The sequence below is a fragment of the Eptatretus burgeri genome, chromosome 4 (assembly GCF_056783735.1).
Source record: "Eptatretus burgeri isolate ZD-2024b chromosome 4, Ebu_testis_v1, whole genome shotgun sequence".
NCBI classification, from domain to species: domain Eukaryota; kingdom Metazoa; phylum Chordata; class Myxini; order Myxiniformes; family Myxinidae; genus Eptatretus; species Eptatretus burgeri.
The window spans coordinates 49,406,175-49,417,232 of record NC_140964.1 but is presented as its reverse complement, the minus strand read 5'-3'; the positions used below and the strand labels follow the sequence as shown (position 1 = coordinate 49,417,232).

The following is an 11,058-nucleotide window of genomic DNA, read 5'->3' as shown; positions in this document are numbered from 1 at the left end:
TCTTATCGTATTGATTTTAAATTGAATTATACAAGTCCAAACTACAATAAGTGAGGGAAAACTATTTCAGCAGGTGTAGTGGACGGCGGCAAATTCGGGGGTTCCACTTAACGTGATCATTTTTTTTTTTAGATTGTTTTGTCGCTGGTTTTCCAAATTGATGTCACGTCAAGGTGCTGTGCGTCGATTTGATCGCTGATTTTGAAGTAGCCGGAAATTGCGTAACAGTTGTGAACAAGTTATAGGTAAAGTCAGAAGCGAATGTAAGAAGAATACTACGTTCACTTCTAGTATTAATTTTTTTTAGATGAGATCCTGTTCTAGGCGGTGTAGTTGTTGTTGTGAAGGTAATGTTGAGGTAATATTTATTTTTTCAGATGAGTTCCTGTTCTAGGCGGTGTAGTTGTCGTTGTGAAGGTAATGTTGAGGTAATATTTTTTTTTTTTAGATGAGATCCTGTTCTAGGCAGTGTAGTTGTTGTTGTGAAGGTAATGTTGAGGTAATATATATATATATATATATATATATATATATATATATATATATTTTAGATGAAATCCTGTTCTAGGTGGTGTAGTTGTTGTTGTGAAGGGAATGTTGAGGTAATATTTATTTTTTCAGATGAGATCCTGTTCTCGGCGGCAAGCCTGGTGTTGGCGCAGTGGTAGGGCAGCTGCTTGGGATCCAAAAGGTCCTGAGTTCAAGCCCTGTTGGGCCACTGAATTAATACACCAGGGGGTTGACTCAGCCTGTCATCCTTCCGAGGTCGGCGAAATGAGTACCAGTGTACTGGGCCGGTGTATACCCCGGTTAAAATAGGTGTGCCATGTCCCTGTGTCGTAAGAGGCGACCAGGGTTGTGTCAGGAAGGGCATCCGGCGTAAAACATGTGCCAAATCACTATGCGGATCATACGGATGATCCGCTGTGGTGACCCCAAACGAGAGCAGCCGAAAGAAGAAGAAGACCCTGTTCTAGGTGGTGTAGTTGTTGTTGTGAAGGTGATGTTGAGGATGTTTTTTTTCAGATGAGATCCTGTTCTAGGCGGTGTAGTTGTCGTTGTGAAGGTAATGTTGAGGTAATATTAATATTTTAGATGAGTTCATGTTCTAGGTGGTGTAGTTGTCGTTGTGAAGGTAATGTTGAGGTAATATTAATTTTTTTAGATGAGTTCATGTTCTAGGCGGTGTAGTTGTTGTTGTGAAGGTTATGTTGAGGATGTTTTTTTTCTTCCAGATGAGATCCTGTTCTAGGCGGTGTAGTTGTTGTTGTGAAGGGAATGTTAAAGTAATATTTATTTATTCATAGCAAAAAGACGGTTTAATTTGATATATTTAAGAAGCGAATGTAAGAAGAATTCTACGTTCGCTTCTAGGCTTTGCCTATTCCATATTAAATACTTGATGATGTAAAACGTTGTAAAAAAAAAAAAAAAAATCGATTTCCTATTCCGAGTGAACCGGAAGGCAAGTTTTCTTCCGGCAAAGCTCGACTTCGCTTTATACGTCGTCTCGAGCGATCAAAGGGCAGTTGAAGATTTTTTTTTTACCAACAAACAATGTCGGGTACCGATCGCATTGACGTATTCCCATCTCGCATGGCCCAGACGGTGATGAAAGCACGTCTGAAAGGAGCGCAAACCGGCCGGAACCTCCTCAAGAAGAAAGCGGACGCGCTGTCGTTGCGCTTTCGGCAGATCCTCAAAAAGATCGTGGACACGAAGACCCTAATGGGCGAAGTCATGCGAGAAGCGGCTTTCTCCCTCGCCGAAGCCAAGTTCACGGCCGGAGACTTCAGCCCGATGGTGATCCAAAACGTTACCAAAGCTCAGGTGAAGGTGAAGGCCAAGAAGGACAACGTGGCGGGAGTGAACCTTCCGGTGTTCGAGCAATACTCCGAAGGTGGTGACACGTACGAGTTGACCGGGCTTGCCCGTGGCGGCGAACAACTCGCCAGGCTCAAGAAGAACTACGCCAAGGCCGTCGAGCTGCTCATCGAACTCGCCTCTCTGCAAACGTCCTTCGTGGCCTTGGACGAGGCGATCAAGATCACGAACCGCAGGGTGAACGCCATCGAGCACGTGATCATCCCGCGAATCGAGCGAACCTTGTCGTACATCATCTCGGAGCTGGACGAGCGCGAAAGGGAAGAGTTCTACCGGCTCAAGAAGATTCAGGAGAAGAAGAAACTGCTGAAGGCGAAGGCAGAGGCGGAACGAGCCAAGAAGAACCAACCGCCTCCTCTCGAGGCGCCCAGCCTCCTCGACGCCAACCAAGACGATGACCTCCTCTTCAACTAGCCCGTCCCGATGGGCTGGAACCAGCGCCGTGTGTGTGTGTGTGTGTGTGTGTGTGTGTGTGTGTGTGTGTGTGTGTGTGTGCTGTGTGTGTGTGTGTGTGTGTGTGTGTGTGTGTGTGTGTGTGTGTGTGTGTGTCGTTCGTCTCCCTTTTCGGACGTCATGTGCCTGGATTCCAACCGACGCGAATGAAAGGTCGACGTGCTCGATTCGTCCTGCGTCCCAAATGAAGATTCGTTCCTGATTGAGATTTGACTTGAAGACCTTCATGGACCTCGGCTCGACAACTGCTCGCTGCGTTTCAATCTTCATTCTGTGCTGACCTTTCGACCCCAGCCCTTACTTTGACAGCTTTCTCATCATTCTTGTTTCTCTCAAAGTCCTTCCTTTACCTCGCTAAAAATATATCGTTGGTAAACTTTCCACAGATTGCTCTACTTATGTTCACAAGTTCGTGGAATGTGCATTGATTTTTTTTTTTTGTTTGTGTAATTTTGTTTTTTTTTAAAGAATCAATTGAAATTTGTTGTAGTCACATGCAAACCTCCAGATGAGTCCTGATGTGGTTGAGATTAAGTTTGATCTTGATGAGATGATGGATTGTGCTGCAGGAGTCACGCTTGCTTGTGATTTGAAATCAAACAAACACCTTTTCCTCTCTCACCTGTATTTTGTGTGAGGCTTAAGGTGTTAAATTGTTTCGTAATTGTATAATTCAGTGTAAATCTTAGTTCGTGTGCAGCACAGCATCGTCGGTTGAGAGCGTGGCTCTGCTGCTGATGCTCACACTCCAATCCGTTGCTGTCGGACAGCCCCTTGTTGGTTTGGATAGAAATTTGCGATTTGTTCATGATGCCGGCAATAGCTCGCTTCCCCTTTGTGAAGGACACCATGGGATCTATAACGTCCACCAACTAATCCTGGCAGATGTGACGTCCAGTTTAACATCCGTCTGAGGCACATTGATGAATCGCCCTGTCTGCGAAACATCAGAATGATAGTTTATGGCTGGGTTGGGGTTCCAACCCTGGATAGACAGCTTACAGGAGAGTGTATGTACCTCTCGGCCATCCTGCCGACCTTTCGGTGTAAATAACATGCATGGTGTGTTTGGTAATTAAGTTAAATGCTTGTATGTGGTTGTACAAACCTTGTAATCCTTTACAAAAATGGAGGAGATTCTTTTGCAAATGCACTTGTTAAAAAGAAATGAAGATATCAGAGAACGATTTTAAATTCCAGTGAGTGCAACAATAGTAGAACTGGACTGGAATTTTTGGGATGCATTGTTAGAATGGAGGATGAAAGAGAAGTGAAAAGAATATAACTATGTAGGATGGACAGTAGAAGGTCAGGAGGTAGATTGAGAACCAGATGAAAGCAAAAGGTGAATAAGGATCTAAAGAAAGCTGGAATTACCAAGGAAGGAAACACAACATCTGGCCCAAAGTTAGGAAAGGGTGAAAAAATGTGGCTCGGCTCTTATGCTGCAAAGCAGGGGGAAGATAATGAATATCAAGAATCTTTATAATGTGGTTCCTCGCCATCTTCTTCACAGCATTGGCTGTTCATTTTCCTCAATGGGCTTCTTGTGAGTGTATTTAAATACAAATCTGTGTTGTCTCGTTTATATATATTAATTTATTGCTGATTAAACCGTTGTGCTTTGTCCTCTCCTTTCAAAGTTGCCAAATGAGTTATGGTATGCCGTTCCCCACCTTGTAATTATATTTCTGATTATTAAATATTGTGTTACCAAAATAAAAACTCTGCTGCTGTAAAGTACTTTGTTTATTCCCTGTTTGTTGCAATGTAAGTAACTGTTACTCATTTATTTCTGGAATTTCCTCGTCATGTTTCATGAATGGACTTTTGTACATAATGTTTCTTACAACGTTGAGTTTGTCTCATTGGCATTCCCATCCCACCCCAGGACTTGGCTCAACGTGCTTTGTGCCCAGGTTCAAATTCCGTTTGTTGTATTTTGTCAGGTGTACCAATACGGTGCAGGGGGAGGGGGGTGCATTTATCTTAGAGCTACCTTGTCTGGGTTTGATTCCTGGCATAACTACATTTTCAGATAAGGTGTTGCATGAGCCACCACACCGTCCTAAGGATATTTAGCTGGCTATCGTGTATGGTAGCATAAGATGGACAACATGGGATATTTTATTGAAGTGGAGGCAAATTATCTCTGGCAATGTCAACAAATTCCTGCCTAAACTGCGGATGCTCTGGTTTTCTTACATATCCCTTGAGAGATCAGATTACGGTTGCTGTGCGAGCAACACCGACATCAGCACAATAAACAAATTCACTCTTCCAGGTGTAATTGTCTACATGTGAACGGCTGTCTTCGTCAAATTAAGAGCAAACTATAATTATTATTATTATAAACAAATATCCTTGTAAGTTTTGGAAAAATTCATGGTTGTCGAAACATTTTCTTGGATCTCTTCCTTGGGCTTTCATCTCACCTGTGATGATGGAGCAGTCAACACATGGGCTCCTCCATTAGCCTTGGATCACTGCTTAAAAACATTTAATCGACTTTACATGCGTCTCGTCTGTCAGCATTAGTCGGTGGATGTTAAAGATCCAACAGCGAGTTATCGCCAGCATTCTGAAAAAATTACAAATTCCTGCTCTAAGTAACAGGGGGCACTGCATCAGCAGCACAGCTGCTTTCCCATTAAATGGCGCAACTAGCAGTAGTCGTGTGCTACTTACTTACAAAAGAAGATCGATTGAAATGAGATGTCCGATTGCTAAGGGTAAGCCCGTGATCCAATGATGGCCATATTACCTTCGCCTTCACCATTTAGGGATAGAGTGTGAGTTAAGAAAATGTGTTCCCATCTACAAGCTATCCATAAAACTCAACATCATGAAAATCGAAGGAAAATTGTAATTCAAGTTGTGAAAACGTTTTTTTTTTTGTTGTTCATTAGGTCACAATCTGAATTTTTTTTGTCAATTAGGTCACAATCTGAATTTTTTTTTGTCAATGACTAATCAAATATCAGGTGCATAACTTCAGTACAGGTACATTATTATGCTGCAAGAACATTTTGGAAGGCCAAGCAGTCTTTAAGATTCCATATTGGCAAAATTGAGCGATGACAAAAAACTTTTTTTTCAGATCGCCATTTGACCTTGACCTTTAACTCGGAGGTGTATTATGTAAATGCAGCTTACTTTAGGGCTTAGGCCATCTCGAAAGTAATTTCGGTCTGATCACCACACTTCGTCAAGTTATGGTAAAAAAAAAAATTTTGAAACAAAAGTTTATCTCTAATTGTCATGACATTAAAAAATTAAGTCAAGGTCAAAAAAATGTCAGCCCCGCAACCTTTCTATTCACATTATTGATGCAAAATGTCATTCCGAAAGTCACAGCGGGATCCGAAATACAGCTTGGAAATTAACAGAAGTAAAAGGAATTTTAAAAACCCTAAATGGTCCTTTAGTACTCCTTTCGTACTAAATGGTCCTCCGAGGGGTCTAAGAAACTGAGGTCCCATTAAAATTGGGGGCACCAATTGTAGAAACAAACCCTCCAACAGGTATATTAATAAAGAAAGCCTCCACTGTTGTGAACAATTCGAAAAATTACGATTAAAATGCTAATTGCACTTTCGACACATTAGGGCGTTTCACAATGCAATGTGGTATTGAGTAAAGAAAAAGAGTAGAGAGAAATGCCAGAGATGGAATAAAGCGTTCTGTACTGTGGTCTGGACCTGATTCTCCTCAAAACGCAACATCCTCCCATCCTCCAGTTGGAGTCTCAAATAAGAGGTTAAAAACGACCACAAATAAATAAAACCCAGAAACGAGCTAATTACCATCACTGTAAGACAAAGGCCTTCTTCATGTTCAGGGATTTTGGTCATACTTGCCACACTTGCTAAGAGTGAGCATCTCTGGGAATCAAACCCACACCAGGATAGGGAGGAAGGAATGAGTTTGTACACACTCCACCGAAGTTTATTGTAGAGTGCTCGCCGAGTGACCAGCACTCAAGTAATCACTGCTTTTAAAACAGTTGAAAAGGAACGGCTGCTTTGGCAAGCACGAGCAAGCTGCTTGGTAACTGAACACACCATGGACCTGATCGTTGCTGTACCATCAAGTTGGTCCGATTTGTGTTGTCTTGTTAAAAACGATCAAGTGCTTGTAAAAACGATCAGGTAATTCACAATAAAATCAAACAAGTTGAGGTACATTCAAAGTACACCACTCGCATGCCAAATAAATAAATAACAAATCCTCCAGCGCGAGACATTGCTAGGGCACCTTTGGTACTGGGCTATACCACCGTGCAGCACATGAAGACTGAATTGGGAGGGAGTGGTGTACAATAATTGATTGATTAATTACATTATTAAAATAAATATTGTTGTGGTTACCAAATTCGCAAACCACCATTCAGGTCCCTTAGGTGAGATATCTCGGTAAGTACATGTGTAGTTAGGCCCAAACCCGTTGTCTAGTGGGAATACATGTCATTTATGCGTGCTGCGACTCTTCAGGATAGCCGTTTTTCTTTTACTATCTTTAATTTGGACCAACCGCCATTGTTACCACCACCAACCACCGCTTCACCACAACCGCCACGACCTTCACGTCACACCTCGCAACCGTCGCATCGCCACCGTTCTTGCGCCGCCTGTGGGTACTGGTGTTGGACTCGTGCAGGGCGCGCGCCGAACAGCGTGTACAAAATCACGGATTTTGTGCTTCAAAAACGGATCAAAAACGACACACGCCCACTTTTTGCCGTCCAATCGGTGAGCGAGGAGCGATTTGGCCCCGCCTCCAGGGCGTTGGAGGGCGATCGATATATGCAAATTTATGGATCAAAAAGCATTCACGCCCACTTTTTCTCGGGCCAATGGGGAGCGAGGTGAAAGGTCGAAGGGAGGGGGTCAAAGATGAGAGGGCGAAGCCACGGGGCTGATAAAAAGCGACCGTGTTCGTCAGTCCAGAGAGTAGGAGAGTCGAGAGGGAACAGAGAGTCAAGACTTCGCGGGCGGTGGAGTTGGCAAGAAGGAGCTGGTCGTCGTGTGCGTTGGAGTCGGAACGGAGGGGACGGAGCTGTGGAGAGGCGGCGAGGGCAGACGAGGGGTGCTCGCGTCGTGCAGGGAGCTGCACCCCAGGGAGGCCGACAGCGCGACCTGGCCGAGGTGGAGACGCTCGTTGCGGGGCAATAAAAATCCTCTATACCCCGAGCATCAGCAACCCCCTCCTGTTTCCCCCCGCGCTGAGATAGTGCGACCAAGGGGGCCCCTTTCCCACCCCCTACCAGACACTGCCCGCGAGGCCCGCGGAGTTGAGGCACCATCGCCGCTCCGCGTCTCATCACCAGACGGGTAGGCCCGACCCGGTCTCGGCCTCAGGCCCGCCTCATCCTTGAGGGTATTCTTTCCTTGGTTTTGGGTATGTGTTGTCGGCGCCGTCTGTGAAGTAAAATTGTATAAGTGTTGCCGTGTGCTCGTGTAATCGGTATTAGATCTGCATTGTCGCCTTTGCTTTTTGTGTAAATTGAATTGTGTTTTTCTTTTCTGTGTGCTTTTGGTGGAATTGAATATGTGTGCTTCCCGTGTGCCGCGAATAAATGTGCTTTGTGTTGAACTGTTTCCCGCTTCGCTTCGTCATTTCCTTCATTGAATCCTCATCTTGCTTCACGTAAAGGGTTGGTAGTGGGCTGAATACGCCCGATAATTAATCGAACCGTCGAGGTCGACGATAACACCGCTCGGTTATCCCGATAGTACGGAACGGATCGCTTAAGTGGCCCGTGTCCGAAGTCGACCTGCGGCGAGGTGCGATCGCCCGGTCTACCCTCCGCGTGGGTACTTAGGTAGGTCGAATTTGGCGAGCAACCCTATCCCACGCGGGGGCTGATTGGCTCGATCGCGGTGAGACCGAAAGGTCCACCCGTGACTGGTTCCCGGCGTTAGTCCGAGAGGGTCACGACTGGATTGTCCGTCCGGTGGGCGACGTGCCGCGATTCGAGTTGCGTGGCCGTCAGCACGCCGGCGGGCGCGAATCAGCAACACTGGTGTCAGGTCGTGCGATACAAACCCATCGCCCTCCTCACGGCACTGGTATCGGAGAACAGGAAAACGGGCTCTCCTGTCTCCGGCTAAATTCACGGGAATCGGTCCAGGGGTGAGAGAAGCGACCCCCGATTCCCTCCAAATTACGAGCGAGCAAATTAACCCTTCACGAGAAGCAAGATGACGTCTCAAGGCGAGCGGGAGCCGGGGGTATTAGAAATGGATGTAGAATGTGTAGAATCCATGGTCCAGGATGGAATCCCCGAGCAGGAAATGTTGATTGTGCAGGAACACGGACTCGCCCAACTGAACCCAGAGCCCAAAATGGGTGCGGCAGCGGCCGCGGTGTATGACACCTCCCCCCCCCCCTCTCCACCAAAACCCTTCCCCGATCCCTGCCGAAACGGCTCACCCAAGCGCACCCGACATGGCCCAGCTATTCACCATGCTGGCAAAGATGAATGCGGAAATGATCGAAAAGATGGAAGCGAATATGAAAAACGAAATGAAAGGCATGAACAAACAAATGATCGAAAAGATGGATGCGAATACACAACAAATGATCGAAAAGATGGATGCGAATACACAGCAAATGAAGGAAGAAACGATAAAGCTGCGGGGTGAGACGCAGAACATGGGCCGATGCCTGCAGGCGGGCATGAAGGCCGTGACCAAGGAGATAGGAATGGCGACTCCACGTGTGGAAGCAAACGAGCTGGAAGGGGGTGCAACGGCTGACAGGCCCGCGGTGGAGGCGGGTAAAAAAATAATTCGGGGGGCGTGTTGGGCGAGGGTCGTGACAGAGGAATCGACGGTGACCAAGAGGGAAAAATTAAATGGGGAGACCAAAACGTGTGAGACGAGACACGAGGTGACGACGACAGAAACTTATAAATGTATAGAGACACGGGAGACAGAAAAAATAGAGACAACACGATGAAGACGGGGTAAGTGACGCACACACACACACGGAGGTAGTGGAGGATAGTGAGGTTGAGCTGGCGGACTGTGTAGGGACCCAGTGCGAGCACCTGGATGGCCTCCTCCAGGAACGAGGGGAGGGAGTCTGCCCCCTTGAGGCGAGTCACGACCAGGTGAGTTCGGTCGTGCTTTGCGAGGTTGAGGGGACGGGTGCTGTGGACGGGTGCACGGAGAGCTTGGGGGGTGTAGAGGCCCCGGAGACCCTTGTGGGGACACGAATCCCCAGTGTGGTTGTCCCTGTGTGTGTGGTGCAAGGTGTGAGTGCGTCCCCGTGTGTGGAAGCGACCCCGTGTGTGATTGGTGTGGTGGCGATTGTGCCGGAGTGCGTGCTTCCCAGCACGCCATGTGTGGATGAGGCACCGTGTGTGAGTGAGGCCGTGTGTGTGGATGAAACGGCCAGTGTGAGTGAAACACCGCGGGTGAGTGCCCCCGCGTGTGTGAGTGAGGCACGGAGTGTGGATGAGGCACAGCGGTTGAGTGCCCCCGCGTGTGTGGATGAGGCACGGAGTGCGAGTGAGGCACCGCGGGTGAGTGCCCCGCACGCGTGAGTGAACGGCCGTGTGCAAGGTCGCTGTGTGCAAGGGAGACCGTGTGTGTGAGAGAGCGGTATGTGAGGGAGATGTCGGTTGGCATGCGGGAGCACGCAGCCGCGTCTCCCGGTGTGAATCTGATGGAGTGGACTGTGTGCGTCGTAACACGCAGGTATGCGTGTGTGGAATGGAGACGGAGACGGCGACAGAGGAGAGAAAGCCGAGTAGCGGCTGTAGTTGTTTCGAGGACCGTGCCGGGTTCACCCAGCAGTGAGCACGCGGTCCGTGCTGTGCAACGCACGAGGCCACCACGTGCTCGCTTGCGAGAGTGAAGTCCCGGTCCGGAAACGCACGCGGTGGATTTGCTGATCCCGCGGACGGACAAAGTTTAGGCAGGTAAACGGATTTGGACCGGACGGGTTCTCCACGCGATCGTGTGTGTTCAGCTCCAACGGGCAAAGCACATGTGTTCGCGTGGGGAACCCCTCGAGACGTGGGGCTTGTGTTTTTTTTTTATGCGCACGGTGACGCCATGGCTGCACGTGGGGTTGGAATCCGGCAGGAGGGATATCTCTGCCGGATGGTACCGTCCAAGGAGGGACGAGGAACACGTGCAGCTGCATGACGTCACAGGCAGGTGTAAAGTGCGCGAGTTGCCGCGCAGGTGCTGCGCATGAAAAAAAAAAAAACAGCAAGCTTCACTTTCGGGTGCACAGGATTCCTGGGCACAGGATGGAAACTAGTTAGGGGGAAGGGTTAGCTTAGTTAGACCGACTTCATGGGGCAGGGGTAAGTCCTCATGGAGTCCGTGGAATGGATTAGTTAGAGGGATTGTAGCCAGATTTAGGTTGGGAAATAAAATGATTTATTTGGAGACAGAGACAGACTTTGGATGTGTAGTGGGGACGTAGCTTAGCTACGTAGGTTAAATGGAACGTGCTACTAGTTTAAGGGACGACGTGGGAGCACGAGTTAGTTAGGGGATGTAGTTAGGAGGATGGCAGAGTTCAGCGGTGTGTGTGTGTTGAAGAGTTGGTGAGTTGTGAGGTGAGTACTTGTTGAGTGAGTGAGGCCAGCGGGTCTGTGTGAGTGGAGCGAATGGGGAATGCATGGTGCGATGAGTGATTGGGGGGAGGAGTGACTCCCGCCCAAGGAACCCCGGGGTCAGAGTAAAGTGAGTTAGGGGG

The 11,058-nt window shown here is 47.7% G+C and overlaps 1 protein-coding gene across 1 annotated transcript; it reads left to right on the top strand.

Moving 5' to 3' along the window:
• Nucleotides 1-1,437: 1,437 nt before the first annotated feature.
• On the top strand, nucleotides 1,438-4,080 carry ATP6V1D (ATPase H+ transporting V1 subunit D). Its single transcript, XM_085877926.1, has one exon. The coding sequence runs from the start codon at nucleotides 1,558-1,560 to the stop codon at nucleotides 2,296-2,298; it is 741 nt and encodes a 246-aa protein (XP_085734052.1). The 5' UTR covers nucleotides 1,438-1,557; the 3' UTR covers nucleotides 2,299-4,080.
• The last annotated feature ends 6,978 nt before the right edge of the window (nucleotides 4,081-11,058 follow it).